Source organism: Strix aluco, chromosome 1 (assembly GCF_031877795.1).
Source record: "Strix aluco isolate bStrAlu1 chromosome 1, bStrAlu1.hap1, whole genome shotgun sequence".
Taxonomy (NCBI): Eukaryota; Metazoa; Chordata; class Aves; order Strigiformes; family Strigidae; genus Strix; species Strix aluco.
Window position 1 is genome coordinate 46,559,335 of NC_133931.1, and position 17,606 is coordinate 46,576,940.

The 17,606-nt window shown below is 41.3% G+C and overlaps 2 protein-coding genes across 6 annotated transcripts in view; one reads left to right on the plus strand and one right to left on the minus strand.

Annotated features, from left to right (window-relative positions):
• LOC141921310 (ethanolaminephosphotransferase 1-like) overlaps positions 1-4,108 on the plus strand; it is a 56,181-nt gene extending 52,073 nt beyond the window's left edge. The window contains exons 9-10 of the mRNA XM_074819768.1: positions 2,225-2,407; positions 3,561-4,108. Coding sequence (XP_074675869.1) covers positions 2,225-2,407; positions 3,561-3,626 — 249 coding nt within the window. The 3' untranslated portion in view covers positions 3,627-4,108. The remainder of the gene's footprint in view (positions 1-2,224; positions 2,408-3,560) is intronic.
• A 3,715-nt stretch (positions 4,109-7,823) lies between these two features.
• Positions 7,824-17,606, minus strand: part of MAPRE2 (microtubule associated protein RP/EB family member 2) — a 102,551-nt gene continuing 92,768 nt past the window's right edge. For all 5 annotated transcript variants that reach the window (XM_074819803.1, XM_074819813.1, XM_074819784.1 and 2 more), the window contains 2 exons: positions 15,328-15,486; positions 7,824-9,955 (listed from right to left, as the gene is read on the minus strand). In XM_074819803.1, coding sequence (XP_074675904.1) covers positions 9,884-9,955; positions 15,328-15,486 — 231 coding nt within the window. In that variant the 3' untranslated portion in view covers positions 7,824-9,883. The remainder of the gene's footprint in view (positions 9,956-15,327; positions 15,487-17,606) is intronic.

A 17,606-nucleotide genomic window follows, 5' to 3' on the forward strand; every position in this document is an offset into this window, starting at 1 on the left:
ACCTGCCCGTATTTTGAACTTCTCATGTCTTTGACAACATCTTTATTTGCTCAGCAGATCCCTTGGGCTAGACGTTTGATCTCAGACCTGGCCTTGTAGCTGTGCAATTTCAGGACAAGTAGGGAAGGTGAGGGCCTCCTGGAAGCAGGCAGAAAGACAGACCATTTCCATAATTTTTGGCTAAACTAAGTACAGACGGCCTCCAAGGCCTAAAAAAGTAAAGCTGCTTATCCATGAGAAGAGGACTTCTCTCCCCAGTCCCCAGGGCTGACAGCGGGACTGTCTGTGGGTTGGCCACCCCTCTTACCAAGAAGCTCAAACCTTGCTTTGAGATTTGCTTGTAGGGCAACTCTCAGAAATATCCAGGTCTGGGCAAATCACCACAGAGCACAACTGTAACAGCTCCCACTTTGGAAGCCCTTAGAGGCACGTGTTTGAGTCCAGGAGGAGGGGACGGAACGGGTAGGTCCCACGGAGAGGGCCTTCAGCCATCACCATAGCAGGAGTGCAGGGACTGACATAGTGGCCGGCTGACAAGCAGGGGCAGCTCAGACTCAGGATATGCTTCATGAGGAACCTCGCAGGGGAGATGGTAAGAGAGAGGATGCTAAGGACCTACCTTGGGGCACAAACCACAGCTGCTAGAGGTTTAAATGCAGCGGGGCCAGGGTAGCGTTGCAAGGTGTAGGCGAGAGGGATGGAAAAGGACAGGGCGTAGTCCCATAGCCTTACCTTTTCTTTCCAGTCTGCCTCTCCAGACTCCAGCGCTTTCATCTCCTAATGCTGTTTTTGCCTCACTTGTAGTGTGAGTCAGTGCTTCAGGACCAGGGGGAATAAGGAATTGAGGGAGGAGCGCAGAGCATAGTCCATTTTGCAGTCCTGTGATGATACACTGAAGGTGAATTGCTCCAAATATTAATAAGCAATCTTTATGAAAAATTGAGTACCGTAGTTAATGTGGTATAATAATGGTTTAAAACAATGTGAAATCCAACCTCTGGACAGGTGTAATTATTCAGCCAGAAAAATTATAGCATATAGATTGCTTCAGCAATTTCTGATACCCTCTGGAATGATTCCCAAAGGCCTCATAAAAGTAGTGTTATTCAAAAAATTCATAATCAATACTGATAATGCATTGTAAGCAAAAGTATTTACATTAGGTACAAAAGCTTACTTCTTGCATTATTGAAAGTTAATTATTTTTTCATGGTTTATTTTTGCATTCTTCAGCTTCCACAGCACAGACAGTAAAGCCAGTATTTTTTTCCCTGTGGTCAGACTCCTATTGCTGCTGTCATAAGATTTCAGGCACTGCACAGGGAATGAATTTTTCATTCTTCTTTCAGGATACATAAAATCTATTTTTAACCACATTTAAATTTTGAGTGAAACTTAAATCGATAAAATATTTCAGATGTGCCTAAATTCCTTTTTTTTTTTTTTTGTAAAGGGCATGGTGTATATGAGACACATTTCTTAGGGAGTCTAAATCAGGTAAAACACTTAGGTGTGCTTAACTGGTTTTAAAAATCTGAACTTCAAGTGAGTTCATCTCAACACATTTCAAGAACTCGGTCAAATTAAGCTAATTGCTTTCAGTTAAACCATGCACCATATATTCATTTTTTTCTGCCATTCTGAGTGGGATGCCTTTCTCTGGGCCCCCAGCTACATCTCCAGGGAGTCCACTGCCATGATCAAGCCAAGAAAATGGTGTTTTACTACACGAAGGAGTGCTAGAAAAGAAAAACAGGATTTAGAAGTGGCATATATTACCTTCCCTCCCTTCTATACAGTGAACCAGAATATATTTCTGTCATGCTGTGTGATTAAAATACCAGTACGTGGTCCCAGTAATTAAGTGGTGGCACATTTGATTTGGGATCACAACTTTACAAGCCTGTGTGAAAGCATGAAGTGTCAAACAAACTACCCTTTTGTGAAGATGTGCTTCAGTTTATAGAACAAAATGTGTCAAAACACTGTCTCCAGAAAAGAAGCGTGTATTTTAAATTAATTGTAATAAAGTCCTTTAAGACTCACAGACAATGAGGCACAAAGGTGTATCTATAGTAGCCTTCTCATCAGAAACAAGCCCCATTTTGAACTCTAGCCTTGTTTTCCCCTCATCAAAAGCAACCCACAGAGGAAATGGATGTACTTTTGCCTAGACCCTTGGGCTGACCCAGCGCTTCTCACCTGGCACTTTTTGCTCCAACAGTGCAAGGTGATCATCTGCCAGATGAGCAGCACCCAGCCGGAGCTTTTCCACTGGTTCCTCTTCCCACTGGCATTGGTAGTCTATGCAGCCATCTCCGGGCTGCTGGGCTGGACAGAAGAAGTGGTGCTTGCCGTGTTCACCGCACTGGTCACGGCTGCCCACGTGCATTACGGGGTCTGCGTGGTGAGTAGGTGCCTCCAAAGCAGCCACGGGAGAGCTGCGCTGGGGCGGGGAGGAAGATGGGGCCTGGGAACAGTTTCTACACCATCTAGTTGAGGCAGTGTCTGGGAGTCTGAATGTTCAGTTACTTTTTTTTTTGTGTGTTGTTTTATTTAGTCTACAGTTTAAAAAAAAAGTCAGTTTACTACAGGCAGTGCCTTTTCGCACATGCAGCAACTTCACTGACTTGAATTATTTCAGTGTAGCTGACTGGTTTTGGCTTTAAACCCATCACAATCAGAATATTTATGGACTGGTTTTATGTATCAGTTGACCCACGTGGCACAAATCCTTCCACCCTTTTTCCCTTTCTTCTTCCTGAGGTTACTTGACTGAAAAAAATTAGGAAGGTAATATGCAAAGTGAAATGAATAGAATTCACAAAATGAGGTTAACTTTACTTTGAATGAGCAAGCAAAATAGCTGTCCCAATTTCTAATATTTTCTTGGCCCTCTATTAACATCTCCCAAGCTAGAGACATGAATGGTTTTCTAGTTCATTCAGTCTTACCAGCACATTTCTGTGTCTGCTAGATATCAGTTTTGTCATTTATTGTCATCTGAATTAAATTAATTTATCCTTATTTAATGCCCCTTCTTCTAAAGAGCATTGTCAAACAATCCTTAGAAAAGTGTCTTAATGGGGGTTTGCTTTCAGGTAAAACATTCTGCATGGCAAAGATCTCATTTCACAGGGATTTGGTCAGCATTCTTTTATTTAAGATACACTATTGGGATGTAAGGATGTTTCTTCCTGCATTTGGAAGAGACCTTTTGTCAGCAGATGTTGGCATTGTAGTAGATTTTACCCCAGCATTGATATGGGCCAGTCGGTGGAGGTCAGAGTGGAAATACCTGGTCAAAATTCACAGTTGTTCAAGAGGGCCCAGGTCCATCACAGTTTATGTCATCTGTGAATCTGGTCTGTAGTGACTTAACTTCCCATCAGTGTGCTGCAAGAGGAACGTAAAGACCACAGCTCTCTTGCTTGAATACTTGTAGGTCCCCATGTACCTGAGGACTGTGGTTGGGTCCCTCCCCCTCTGACTGGGAGAAGAGACAGTGAACTGTGAAGCACATGCAAGACTGTTTGCTAATCTTCGTGACTTCTCTTTAGGGGAGGCAGCTGAGTGAGCACTTAAACATTTACATCTTCTCCCTGAAGAAACGTGTCCAAGAGTGAACACCTGCACTACGATCAGACTGTAACGCTTGACGTGGAGATTCGCAACTCTTCTGATGTGATAAATAGTTGGAATTAATCTGATTAAAATAACCAAAGAATAGAATAGTCCAGATATCCGAACCACTGCGACAATGAGCTATGCAGCAAGATGCTTCATCTCAGAGGAAGATTCCCGTCCAGCAGAGAAGTGTTTACCAAGTTGTTCTGCTGCTAATATTCACTTTACTAATGCCATGTCACTACTCTCTGAAGCTTTTGTCTTCCTCCTCCTTGCCACTGTGTCCAAAATCCTGGATAAATCCATGCCGGGTTACATGAGATCCTTGATGATTTATAACCACTACTGACTTTGCCCAGCCTAGTCACCAGTGGGACCCTGGCAGTGCAAACCCTCCCTGTATGTCCTTCCCACTCAGACATCTGTGCCTGCTTCATTTTCCATATTTATTTTCTCACAACTCATTTCTTCCATACAACCTCCTGAAGTGCTTACGCACATTCAGCCTTTTCCTCACCTCGAATGAATGCGTGAAGAAAAGAGAATGAGCTCAGAAAGCTATGGGTACAGTAGAGTGTTTTTGAAACATGAAGTTTTTTTCCCAGCATTAAGATGAATCTCAGCTGACCTGTATCTGTCAGAAATGCAGGCTCCATACAGAAGCAGCTGGCCTTTATACTTATTTTCTAGACAGTAACAAGCACATTGTTGATATTTCGGTAGCAACAAACAATATACCCTACAAAAGTAACCAGCTGAGAATAAATTTGGCCACAAACCTTTGAAGATTCTCTTATTTCACTGCAAAACTAGTTAGTCAAACCTTATTTAGAGTGCAAAATGCTAAGCAAGTAATTATTTGCCTGTGCTTGAAACAAATTATTGTGGTTTTCGATAATGACAAGAGGCAAGAAAAGCTTTCTTTAAACATTACATGTTTGCATGCAGATGTAAACTGCTCACTTCGCCTATAATATATGTAGGTTTTCTGCATGCCTTGGAGGAAGGAGTAGGAATTTGAGTTTCATCTCTTTTCATACGCTGCCCTAGCCAGAGGGACTTTGTGGCCTTGAAGCACTAATGAAACAATCTGTCCACTTTCCCCAAGGTAAGCATTAGATTACATTTCTTGCACAGAGAGATGTGATTGACGGACTGGCATGTTTATTAACTGGTTAACTGTCTCGCTTGCTAGAAGCAGAGCAGAAGCATAGTTGTTGAGCTGCTGAGCCTTAAGTTCCCTTTTTCTCAGTTCTCAGACCACTTCTCTGGCTTCATCACTGGCCTGATCATTTTCCCCCAGTTAATATACCCTTACATCAGTAGCTCCTATTAATATTTTCAGCTAAACACTGACTAGTCATATCTTCGTGAACAGCTTCAATTTAAGTTTGCACCTCCTGTTACAATAGTTGACCTACCACATTGGTAGGGCTGATTTCTGGCGGGGTCTTACTCCCCCAAATGAACATCATACTACAATCACAGTTCAAGGAGCTTAAGGCTCAAGTTGGACAGAGGACACAGGTCATCCTGTTAATGCTGGTTTGGAGATTTTACCAAAGCCCTGCAGGGAAGGGAGGCCCCAGTTCGGTCCAGCTCCAGGGCTCCAGGGCTGCAGCTGGAGCAACCAGAGGCATCTTCCAGCCTTTCTCCCTAACTGCCCAAGAGCTCACTTGCTCTCTCAGAGTAAGGCTGACAGCTGTTCATTTAATGAGGGTTGCTAAAAAAGGCAGTTCTGACTGAAGAGGAACAACAAGTTTGATATAGGCATGCACCCAGCAATCTCACTATTTGATGAAGCTAAATATTACATCCAAAACCAGATACACTGCCACAAAAATCTCACCTATTTAAGGAGTTTATATTTAACCCGTCCATCAAAAGTATCTGTAGGAAGTCCTGATGAGAAAAGAATTAGAATACAATAAACAAAATACCTCTGGATTGAACATGGTTGTACTGGAAGAACTCTGCTGACAGGCTTCCCTTTTCCCGCTGTCTTGCACTTATTTATAAAACAGTTGGAAATAAGGGTCACAGAAGCAACACAATTTGATGCACTGTAAAGGAGTATTTTGAAATATTTAATTAAATGAAATTATAAAACTTGAACTGCTGCAACTCACCTGCACTGGTACCTTTCTAAAGAGAAATACAGTATCACTTGTAAAGGAAATTAAGCTCCAGCCAGCTTTTTCACATTCTACACGAAGACATGGCAAATAACTTTTTCCTTTTTAAAGCAACTTATCACTACAATCTCTATAAAGACAAGTACAAAACCAGATCGTGTATTGCACAGTGTATATATTGAATTGTTAGCCATCTTAGATGGTAACTGGTTCAATGAACAGGAATAAAAATGCGTTGTTCATAGGGTGTACGGTCACAGATTTATTTTGCCATCAGATAACGGTATGTAGACGACCTAACAATCTAATAAATTTTTTGGCCACAACATTATGGCAGAAAATTTTCAACTATTTGAACTGGAAAATATATAACTTATTTTTTATGCTGTTGAGCATTCACACTAGCCCAAAGACAAGCCCCCTACTCTTATGAAAAGCAAATAAACTAGTGCTGCTCAGGAGGTTTGAGTGCCTGGGTTGGAAATGGGCTACTCTAGTCCTGGCTTCATCTTCCCCCCTCTACCAGAAACCTTCCCTAAGCGGTGCTGGGCAGTGGTTCAGCATCAGCCCTGGGGATACCTGGAGGCAGCAGGGGCACCCAGGCCGACTGCTCCCTGGCAGAGCATAACCATGTGGCTTCAACCCATGGCAGAGAGAAGTCCTCACCCATGGCTCAAAGCCCTGGAGATTTAGCAGCAACTATTGCAGCAACATTGCTCACGCTACAAAGTATCAGAGCTGTGAGAATTACAATGAAGTTTCCCCCTTTTGCTCCAAAAACCTAATATTTTAATCTAAAATGTAGGTGGCTTTTAGGTACTGCACTGAAGGTTCATTCCTGAATACTTGGCCATTGGAAGAGAAGTCCACTGGGAGCTTCAGTGCCCTTGCTACAATACTCTCTCCACCTCCTGGCTGCTGCTAATCTTGCTTTTTCTGTATCAAAACTGAGATACAACAAGAGATTTAGTACTCTGAAATCGGAAAGCATTTACCTTAATGAAGAATGTTCTGTTTACATGCACATACATGCATTTTGGTTTTTGATTTGTAGAAGGGGATAATGTTGCTGAGCTCTTGGTGAAACGTAACTACCTACGCACACAGAATAAGTGAACTTTTTTTTTTTAAAGCAGCTGCCTTTTTTTTTCTGCTCCTATATGTAGTCACTAATGAAACAAAAATATGTATTTAAACCAGAAAAGTATTATTTTAGAATGTTTTGAATAGTCTCTAGAGCTAGACAGATTTTAACATATATTTTTTTATTAAATATGTAAAAAGATAAACGCAAGTCAAGTTATTCACATATTCAGACAAAAATCTACTCTACCATGCGACAAATTTGTGGATAATGTAAAATGACTGATACATCTGAATAAGACTTTTTGTATCTATTATGTCATTACTTATCTATTTATAATTAACAATACATATGTTTACATTCCTTTCAGTTTACATTTAATATATAACCAAAGCTTTATGGTGTGCTATTTAGTAAAGGTAATTACAAATGCATATTAAAACCATAACGGAAGAATAGGTTACTCACAGGGGTGGGGGGCGAAGGACAACTCTTTCCCCTTTCAGAGCATCGCTCTCCCCTCAGCGCAGCCAATTTCTAGTGCCCACGAGGTACTTTACTGCCCCAGCTCCCTCCGTCAGTCACTTCCCCCTTGATACAAGCAGCGAGAGGGCTGCAGTCCTCAGACCAGAAATAGGATATAAGGAATTTTCAGGAAATGAAGTTCAGCTTTTTAATTCTTTTTTTTAAAAATGTGCTTCAAAGAGAGAAAAGGAAAGAGGCACACACAGCCGGGCTATGAACCCTCTGGGGAGCTCAGCAACCCAACCACTTGCACCTTTAGAAAAACATTTTCTTTTGACGTGCTCTCCATGCATCTGCTCAAGCATTAGCAGAAGGATGAACTGCAGTAAGCAGAGACTGATGTTGACGACATTATGTTTATAACCTGGATCCCAAAACTTCTTGCCCCATACAGGTTAAAGGACATTCTGGAGACTGGAAAAAATTAGTAACTGCTCTTCGGTTCAACAGTATTATGAAGAACTACCGTTTATTACAATGACAATTGTAATAAGTACATATGTTCTAATAAACACAAATACAACAAAAATGACAATTCCCCCATTTGTGGTGATTCTTGGAAATACTCATTTCGGAATATACATATTTTTTATAAACCAGACCTTATTCGTAACCAATTGAAACGGGAAAGTGTTGGCCCGCAGGTTGCGGTACTTTCACTTCATCACCAGGTAGGTCATGAGGTCAATGCTGGAGGCAGGGCTGGGAAACCTTCAGCCCGCAGGGTCCAGAAACTCTTCTGCTGAGCAGGGGGAGCAATCAAGGAAGTGGAAATACCTGTTCTAGTGCTTAACAGTATTTTATATATTGTCTGTGGTGCAACACAACAGCAGGGATCTCACATTTAACTAAGAGCCACTTAGCTGCAAAAGATTGATTAGGAACAGAAAACTGCGCATGCTGGGGGTTGATTAATTGAAAATGTTTCTATGGAAGCATAAGCTGGGAACTTATGCTTTATGAGCCCACAAAGGTCTAAGATGATTCAGCTGTTCAGTAGGCTTTGGAGTTTTTCAGTAACTGCTGATTGGGGTGGGACTTCCATGTACCTGTTAAATCAGCATAACAATTTAGAATTAAGAAAATCAAGTGAGAGACCAAGAATACCAACCAAGCATTAAATATTCAGAGAGACTACAATGCGCAGTTTTATGAGGAAAATAAGGAATGCTTTATATACTTCAAGATACCTCTGTTTATAAAACACTATCATTTAGAACAGGGTGATAGGACCGCACTGGAAGGGAACGCTCTCACTGCAGACATCTCCGGGGCAGACATGGTTCTGCGCCGTGCCAGCCTCACCAGAGGAAGGTCAACCAAGCACAGAACTGGCTCTGTGCCCCTCGGTCAGCTGGTCTCCCTCTGATGTGTGCTCTCTCTCCAAGAGGACTCCTCACTGCCTCTCTGTGCTTCGGAAGCAGCCTCAACACCCATGAGGTGTCCACCACCCACTCAAAGGGAGTTTGGTGGGGGTTCAAGGCTAGTGCTGGTTTTCTCCTCATGCCTTGCACTAGTGAGGAAATGTCTGTCTTCCATACTTGTACAGCTGGGGCAGCAGAAGGGGGAAGGATAGTGAAAAAAAATGGCTGGCCTACATTGTCCTCTTCTAAGGGGTGGAAAGACAAGTATGATGGCAGAGATCATGTTCTGCAGCTACACTTGTGTCAAGATTTCTCTCCTCCATCAGCACTGAGCTCTGCGGAGGCAGAGCTGCAGCTGGAGGCTGGGACTGGATTCCTCAGGAAGGAAGAAAAGCTGGGAAATGTCTATTGACTAGTCAGGAATCTGGGAGGGTTTTCAAAAAAACTTAAGTGGATGTCTGTTCCTCCAGAAATGAGCCAAAAAACATACCATGCAGCTTTCTAACAAGTTTTCTAACACAGGGGTTAAAATCTCTCCTAGTGAAACAGATGCTCTGCCCTCCATTTTGTGAAGGCAGGAAAGGAATAAACGTGAGCAACACGAGCATTTTCCTCCACAACACACCTCATCATTATGGCTTGAGTATGACTTCCACTGTATCCCTTTATTCCAATTGTTCAATCAAATTTATGCCCCAAGGCAGATGTACTAGAAAACGCGAAAGCACCACAAAGTGAGAGACACAGCTAGTGGTACGGTACTTCTTGCCACACAAAATGCCAATATAAATATGTTAGAACAAGTTACAAGTGTATCATACTTAAGACAAAAAAGAAAAAAATAAATATATATTTTTTTTTAAAGAGCAGAACAAATCTCAAGCAGCCAAGTGGTGAAGTTGCAGTGATGTACAGTAGGTGATGTAGCCCTACAACCTCTTGGGAAGATACACTGAAAGAAGACGTCTGCAAATGCATCTTGGCAAAGTATGGGTACAGAATGCAGTGGTTGGCTGGCACTCACTATGGTACATAAATGTTAATGGCAGACTGGGAGTGAACTGATTTCAAGTTTGAGGCCGCACATGTTCCATTCTCCAGAATAAAGTTCTCACACAAAACGAAAATTGTCAGAGACGCTGGGTGAGTCAGTACTCCTCCTGCTGCTGGGGCTGTTCATGGACTTGCTCTTCACCTTCATGCTCTTCTGTGTGGCTCTCCTGCAGGGAGAAAAATACCCCAAAACATTCTTCAGCAGAAAGCATTCCTCATGTACTCCTGCCCCACGGTGCTCGCCACAGCCTAAAGCTTAACTTCTAATTTTCATGCAGGTAAGTACAAAATGAGCTGTTACCTGAGAAAAGCAGCATCCTGTAATACTACAATAAAATGTATTTACTTTGCTTTTAATCAACGCATACGCAGTACTGATACTTCCCCAGAAAAGGTGTCAGTTTTCAACATCACTGAGTGTTAACTGCTCCAGTAAGTGAGCATTTTGAACAGCCAGACAGTGAGATGCTCAACAGTGAGATGCTGTATCACAGCATCCTGATGTCCTCCCATTTTCAGTTTGTCCAAGGATTTCTGAACCTGTGTGCTGTAGTTTTCACACAATCTTCACTCTAGATTTGTATCAGTAAATGGACAAGACACTTTTGATATCACCTGCTTTAAAAATTAGACTCAGCCTCCTTTTTGAGGTCAGATATACTACCTTCCCCAAATAATAAATTCATGCTAACATAGACCAGAGTTCAAAGGTTATCAAAACAGTGATTTTTTAGCAGTATCCAGAAAATAGAACCAAAGACTTGCAAACACATTTTATTTGAAAAAAACCTGAGTCCAGTATTCACTGATTTATAGAGCTACTGTTAAAAGCACTAATGACTAATAAACACTTCCCTTTTGCAAACAGTTATTATGCACAGCATTTTCCAGAGCTGTCTCTCTGAATATACATTCTCGTTGGGAGAAGAATCTCTGACCGAAGGGAAGGCTGGATCCTCACTGCAGATGATATCAATTTCAAACTATTTCCAATTTAGAGACAACAGACCTGGTATCTTGAGTTGGCCTAGATGTATCAGAGCTCAAAAAGTCTGGCTGACTCTTAGAGCACTACTTCTGTATTCCCATTAGGTACAGCTGCATTTACAGCTTTCCTCTCAAGTGGCTTCCATCTTTCCAGAGCACGGTTCACTGAAAAGATTCCCCACATCTACTCTCTGCCCTGCATTAGCAGAGCTCTGCTGTAGGCAGCTCCAAAGGAAAACACTTTTCCAAGACACTGAGCTGCCATTCAAAACACAGCATTGCTGATGCAGTACCTCGGCAGAACTAGCCTGGCTCCCAGCAATTTTCATTAGAAATGAACGGTTTGAACAACAAACTTTAGCCATTTGATACTGCTAAGTTTTAAAATTTGAGGCCAAAATTAAAAGAAAAGGGAGGGCCATGATTTGAGTTTTCCCAGAATAGTTCAGAGAAGCTTATGCAATGAGAAAATTCCCTTCTGGCAATAAAATACTCGTATTTCTAAAGGTCAAGAACAGGAGAATAAGGTTCCTAATGTTTGCTGATACAATGGAAATATTCAGCTCTTTACCACATACAGAAACAGTCAAATTTCAATTGAAAACAAGCTTTCTATCACTCAGGTGGTATTTTCAGGTAGAAGCCACACATGTCAGTCAGGACAACTGCAGTTTAGCACCTTATGGCCCCTTGGAGGGAATGATGCCCTTACTACACACGGTAGGTACCTCATGTCAAAAAAGCTTTTTGCATAGTACCTAAAAAATCACAACTTCCATGATGGGCTGCAAGGATGCAAGACTTGAAGAGAACAGGAGTTTCACAGAGGGAAAGCTGGCAGCTGTGAGAACATGACCCTGCCTGACGGGGTGAGAAAACTGAAGCTTGTTTGGCTGCAGTGAGCTACCTTCCCTTAACCCCATCTATCCTGGCATTATGTGTTTGAGGTGACCTGCTCTGGAATGCACCTGTTCCAGACGCTCTGTGTATGCAGGAGTTTGAGATACACGTATTAGAAAGCCCACTCACGCAGACTTTATAGGTCACATACATACTATCTTTTAATGCATATAATAGGAAAAGCCTCTAACCACAGGGAGTTGCTTGGGAACCTACTCTGCAGCTCTGAAGAAAAGTGGTGGCTTCTCTCTTGCCAGGCTTACCTTTGATGGAAATGGTAAATCTTACATGACTACCTCAGAAGTTCAAGACTTGGACACGTGCTTCTCAGAACATACAGCTTGTATAAACACATGAAATGGGAAAGACAAGAGTCACTATGCCCAATTACCTTGGAACTGTGGAATCTCCTTGAATAGCATCCCCTAATAAGGAAAGCAATGGAAGATCTATTTAGAGCATTTATTTCTGGCTTGGATCACACGACCATAGTCATCTCTGTCTCCCAGAAGAGGTGCTCTCTTTTGACCCTTTGATCCACCTGCCTCAAACTACTCAGGTGTGCCTGTAGACTGAAGAGCTAGACTTTATGAAAACCAGCTACTGGTGGGGTGGGTTCCTTTCACAAAAGCAGCAGCAGATGCGGTAGCTGCCAGAGCAGAAAGATACAAAACCAACTACATTTCAAGCAATTGCTTTGGAACACTGATGGATCAAATGTCAGCAATTCACCCGCCTTCTACATGAGCTGAACCAGAACAGCCTATATAGGAAAGCAAAAGCTTTCCTGCATTTTTGCTTTACGCCAAGACCTACATGGCTCCCAGTTTCATGATGAGACATATAGCCTCTTCCAGTTCATCCATCTGAAGCTCTCCTGCTGTAAGGCCATACGACCAAATGCTTTACATACTATCCGAGGTCTCAATGCTGTCATAGCATGACTGGTAGGGGCCACATCTCCCCACCACCCAAATATATCCTTTTTTAACCACCATTCTCTGTCAACTTTGATGTTTTTGATGAAGAAGCAGGATTACAAATGATCAATTTGTAATTAAAAGTTACAAAGGATTAGAGACTGATCAGCCAAACGTTAAATGACACTAGCAGATACAATATCCCTCTTCCATAAACACACATAATGAAGTTTAAAACAGAACTATAACAGGGGAAAAAAAAGGAAGCCTCTGAAGACAAGGAAACCAAATTGATTGATCTTTGTTCTTGTAGGAGGATTAAATTAAGCTTAACAGAAAATTAAGTATAAAGAGAGACTTGTCCCTTCTGAATAAGAACAGTTGGTATGAAAAAGAGGACATGATCTCTGTGCCGTGTTGAATGCAGTAGAAGCCTTTCAAATTACAGCTAGGAAGGAAGAGTTTGAGATTGCTATCAAGCAGTTATTGGAAGGATGAACTGAAAACAAATTTAAGTTAGTCACAATATTCAAGCACATGGCTTTGGTCAGGGATCACTTGTGCAGTATGTGTAAGCTACATTTCTGTGCATTCCCATCCTGAAGAAAAGCCTCTTGGCCACAGTATCATTTATAAATGTCACAAATCCTGAAAATTAATGTAATCCTTTTTTTTCCACTTTGCCTCTGTATACTTGAGACACTCTGAAACAGAGATTAAAAAAAAAATCTAAGCTGGATTTACGATGAACTCATTAGCAAGAAACTAGGAATTCTGGAGTTTGACTGTGGTTTGGGAACTGGGGCTATTTCCCATCTGGGGACTGGGAAAGCCAAACTGCTGTTACTGAGGGATTAACCTGCAAAATGCTGTGATATAGAATTTAACTTGTGAAAAATTTGTTACAAAGAGAGAAAAAACCAGAACTGACGGGCAAAGCAGCGCAATGAGACAGCAAAGTCTGAAAACAAAAAGTAGGCAGGATCTGTACCAGCAAGAGAACCACAGTCTTTGGTTTAGTGCTAACGCATTGGGGTCTTTCCTCAGCAAATTACAGTCCATCTACTAAGCTGAGGAGGAAATGCACTCCAGAAGATGAGAAGATCAAGTCTCACACTAAAAGGTACCAGAAAATTGCGTGGGGAATAGCCTCTGTATTCTTCTCTGGGGGAGGAGCACTCTCCTGCTGAAGTGACATCCCAGGCCTACAACTGCAAAGACATTATAGATAAAGGTGCGGTCATTGTATGTAGTTCTTGCTCAGGAAGGCTTGAAGGAAGGAAGCAGATAAAACACTGGGATGTGGACTGAAGCAGAATCTTTTGTAATGTGTTTTGTCAGTAAGGAAAACCGAAGGAAGAAAATCAACAAATGCATTCCTTGGCACGGAATCACTTGTTATTTAAGCCAACAAACAGACAGATGTGGTAGGGGTATGGGGAGAAGAGGGATTTTTCTGGCTTTGCTTTATAAATAAATCACTGTTCTTGAATCCAGAAGACATTTTCTCTGACCGCTCTATATATGTAACTCTTTTAGCTTGTTATCACATGCCTGGCAAATTTGTCTTATTGTTTATTCCTGTGAAAATAATGGTTTCCTCCTCCTTTTCCTCTCTAGCACTTGCCCCACACCATTGAACAAATCCACTTTTCCCTGTCACTTCTCATCTGAGCAGTGGCCCCTGTCAGCTGCAAGCTCCTGTCCCTCTCGCACATAACTTTCATTTATGCTCTACTAGTCTTTTTTAGAAGAGCATGCGAGTTTGTAGCTCCTTCAGCACTACTCTTGATATAAAATTTTAAGTCAGCTGCCTACTACTGCAACAGCTTTCTGGGAACAGATACAAGACAGCCTACAGTACCACAGTGCTGCTGAGAGATTAAGTTGATGCTTATACTCTCTGGAGCCAAAGCCATCATCCACTAGAGACTGAAGGGTCAATTGTCAGTACAGTGCATACAGGGATTTAGTTAACATGAATGGGAGTAGTTCAGCTAAATCTTCACTGAATCATTATCCCTGAATGTATCTGAGGAATTTAACCAGCACCCTTTGCAGTTTCTTGCTTTGTTCAGTGTCTACAGTGCTAAGTCTAAGATGCAATGAGATTCTTGCTTAATCTTGCAGACAATACATTGCTGAAATTTTGGCAATAGAGGATTATTGGGTTTGCACAAGGAAGAATTTTGCCTATAGCAACAGGATAAAAAAATGCTGGAGAGCATTATCTCTGCAGATATAATTATGTATTTGGCAACCTGCACCGTACATATTGCAACACTGCCACATGGGCTAGAGAAGGTTCACAGCTGCAGACACTGAACAGCACCTCTGTCAGAATTTGTGATTTTTGACACATTGAAGAACATGAGTAAAAGACTTTATGCAGAAAGGCGGAAATCGAAAAAACAAAACTAAGGCTCAGAACCATATGAAATCAATTTAGAGTTGTGACACACACCCTCTCCTTTCAGATCAGCTTCAGCAAACCTACAATACAAAACCTACACTGAAGTAGTGAAAAGCAACCAGTCTCCTGAATATCTTCCCTGAGGTGAAAAGTCTGTTGTTTGCAAATGCAAACTTCCTTTTTCGGGGAGGAGGCGTCAAAATCCTAGCTGCTACAGTTCTGCTGACCTAAATATAGGAAATGAACCGATACTGTGACAATAAATTTTTATGAAATTAAGCTGTTGTGTCTAAATAAAAGACATTAAGCTTGAACTTACGTGTTCTTCTGATGCGTAAAGGACTTCCATTAGCCGATTGACAAGGTCGTTATTCTCTCCCCCGTGTTCTTGGCAGAGAAGTTCAATCTCCCTTAATTTGCCAAAGTAGAAATCCCTTTCCTTCTCTACGCCTTCAAGTGCAAGTTTTAATGAATGTACCTGCATATAAACCAAGACGATGCATGAGTTGAGGTGCACTACAGACAAAACAACTCAGTCTAAAATTATGCATGCTAAACAATCTTAAATACACATTCAATTTCATAGCTGAAAATGAATTCAACTTTTTTTTCTGAAGTGCTAAATTGAACCTTACACAAGAGAGAATAGTAAATCAGGCTCCTCCACTACACCTCTTGGATACATCTTAAACTTGATCCTTAAAGGTCAATTTTCTCAGTGCTGTTACACTGAAACCCAAAGCAGTTGTTCAGAAATCAGCGCTACTTAAGACTTGTCTTCTAACAAAGCTGCCAGAAGTGTCATGTAATGTTAACAAAAATTTCAGCTCAGTACTTGGACTATTTTGCCTGGATTAATGTACAGTTGTTGGGAAATCTACAATATCTCCTTGCCTAAAAATACACAGATCTAGCAGAAAAGCTCACAAAGGGAACTGGTCTAGTTAGGAAATTAAAAGGTCCTCTAGATGCAAATGTGAGTGTTGCTGTGTTGTTTTTGACCTCTCCTTTTCTGCTTCCCCACTTACCACACTGTTATAGACCTGTGTTTCAGCACTCTGATGCCATGACCGGCTGCATCATGGACTTTCTACTCTGACTGATGTACTGTTTCTATCAACAAATTCTCTCAAATGCCAAGTATCTCTCTTTGCAACTTTGTTCACAAGAGTCTTCAAGCTATACTGTCAGCCAGTATTTCACCACTACTGTAAATCATTTATGGGTAACATAGCTGTTAATGATTAGGCTTTGTATAACTCATGACAGATGTTGCAATATATTTTTATATATACATATATATTCAAAAAGTAACAATTTAGTGGGAGCATAGCAGATAAACTACTGTCCAATGGGGTATACACCATCAGGATAACATGTGTAAGTGGCTCTCAAATTCGGAGGACAGCAGTGTAACAACTGACAAATAATCACAGATGAAGCTTTCTACAGTAAACACACTGACCTCAATCATAGCCAAATTAGCATCCACGTTTTAAGGCCTGCAATTATACAAATTATTTTCTAAATAAAGCATGCTAAATAAATTAAATCATATCAGACTACATTTCAGTGAACTGATACAATTTAATAGAATGTTCTGTGTTGCCAGTTCTACTGCAAGCTAATTTATTTCCTTCACTAGTAAAAATATCAGCAGAGTTCAAATAATGCCTAGACAGCCTAAATCCTCTTGGTTCATAACTGCTGAGCTAGTGATGCCTTCTTCTGACCTTCTTCTGATTGCACTCTCAAAGGTGTCAGACAGCAGAACTAACCTGTTACCAGTGCAGGATCTCAGCGTCTCATTCACGTACTAACCCATCTCTGACCAACTGCCTGAGTGTGACACCCAAGTCTTCCCTTGACAGTTTTAATCTGTGATCGACACAATGACCAGTCACCTTAAAATTAACTATTTATTCATGAAAGTAGGAATAGCAAAATGGAACAAGAGTTTACAATATTTTGGTCCTTAGATGAAGACCTCGCATTTAAGATGTGTCTTTTGGATCTGCAGCAGCATATTCCTTGAGAGCAATGCCTGCATCCAGACAGAACAAGAACATAACTGCTTCCAGATCTCTTGCTCTGTGCTTGCTAGAGCTTGGGAAAACAATGAACTTCAGCTGAAACATTGGCAGCTAATGGCTCAGACCATCTCCCCTTCTGACCTGTTTTACTATGAAGGCATTCTCCTGTTTTCATTCTATCACATTCACTCCATTTTAAGAAACAGAATCACTGAACTATGCATATATGCACATAGTTAATTAACTACAGTATACAGTAAACGTTGATATAACCAAACCAGATATGCTTTTCTTCAGTTACATATCAACTACCTGTCTGCGACATATTAATTTGTTTTTCTTCAGATACTTAGCACATTCACATCCTACTTTTTCCTTCTGTGAACATGCCAAAAAGCTGATCCTGCATGAGGAACAGTGCACGTTAACGCCCACGCTCTGTTTCTGGATGAGTTTCATCAATCCAGTTAATGGGTGCGAAGGCAGCAGTTCTTACTAACTGGTCTTTTCTCTGATGGCACTTATTTGCAGTATGAATACTCACAGGACTGCAGAACCAGGTTGG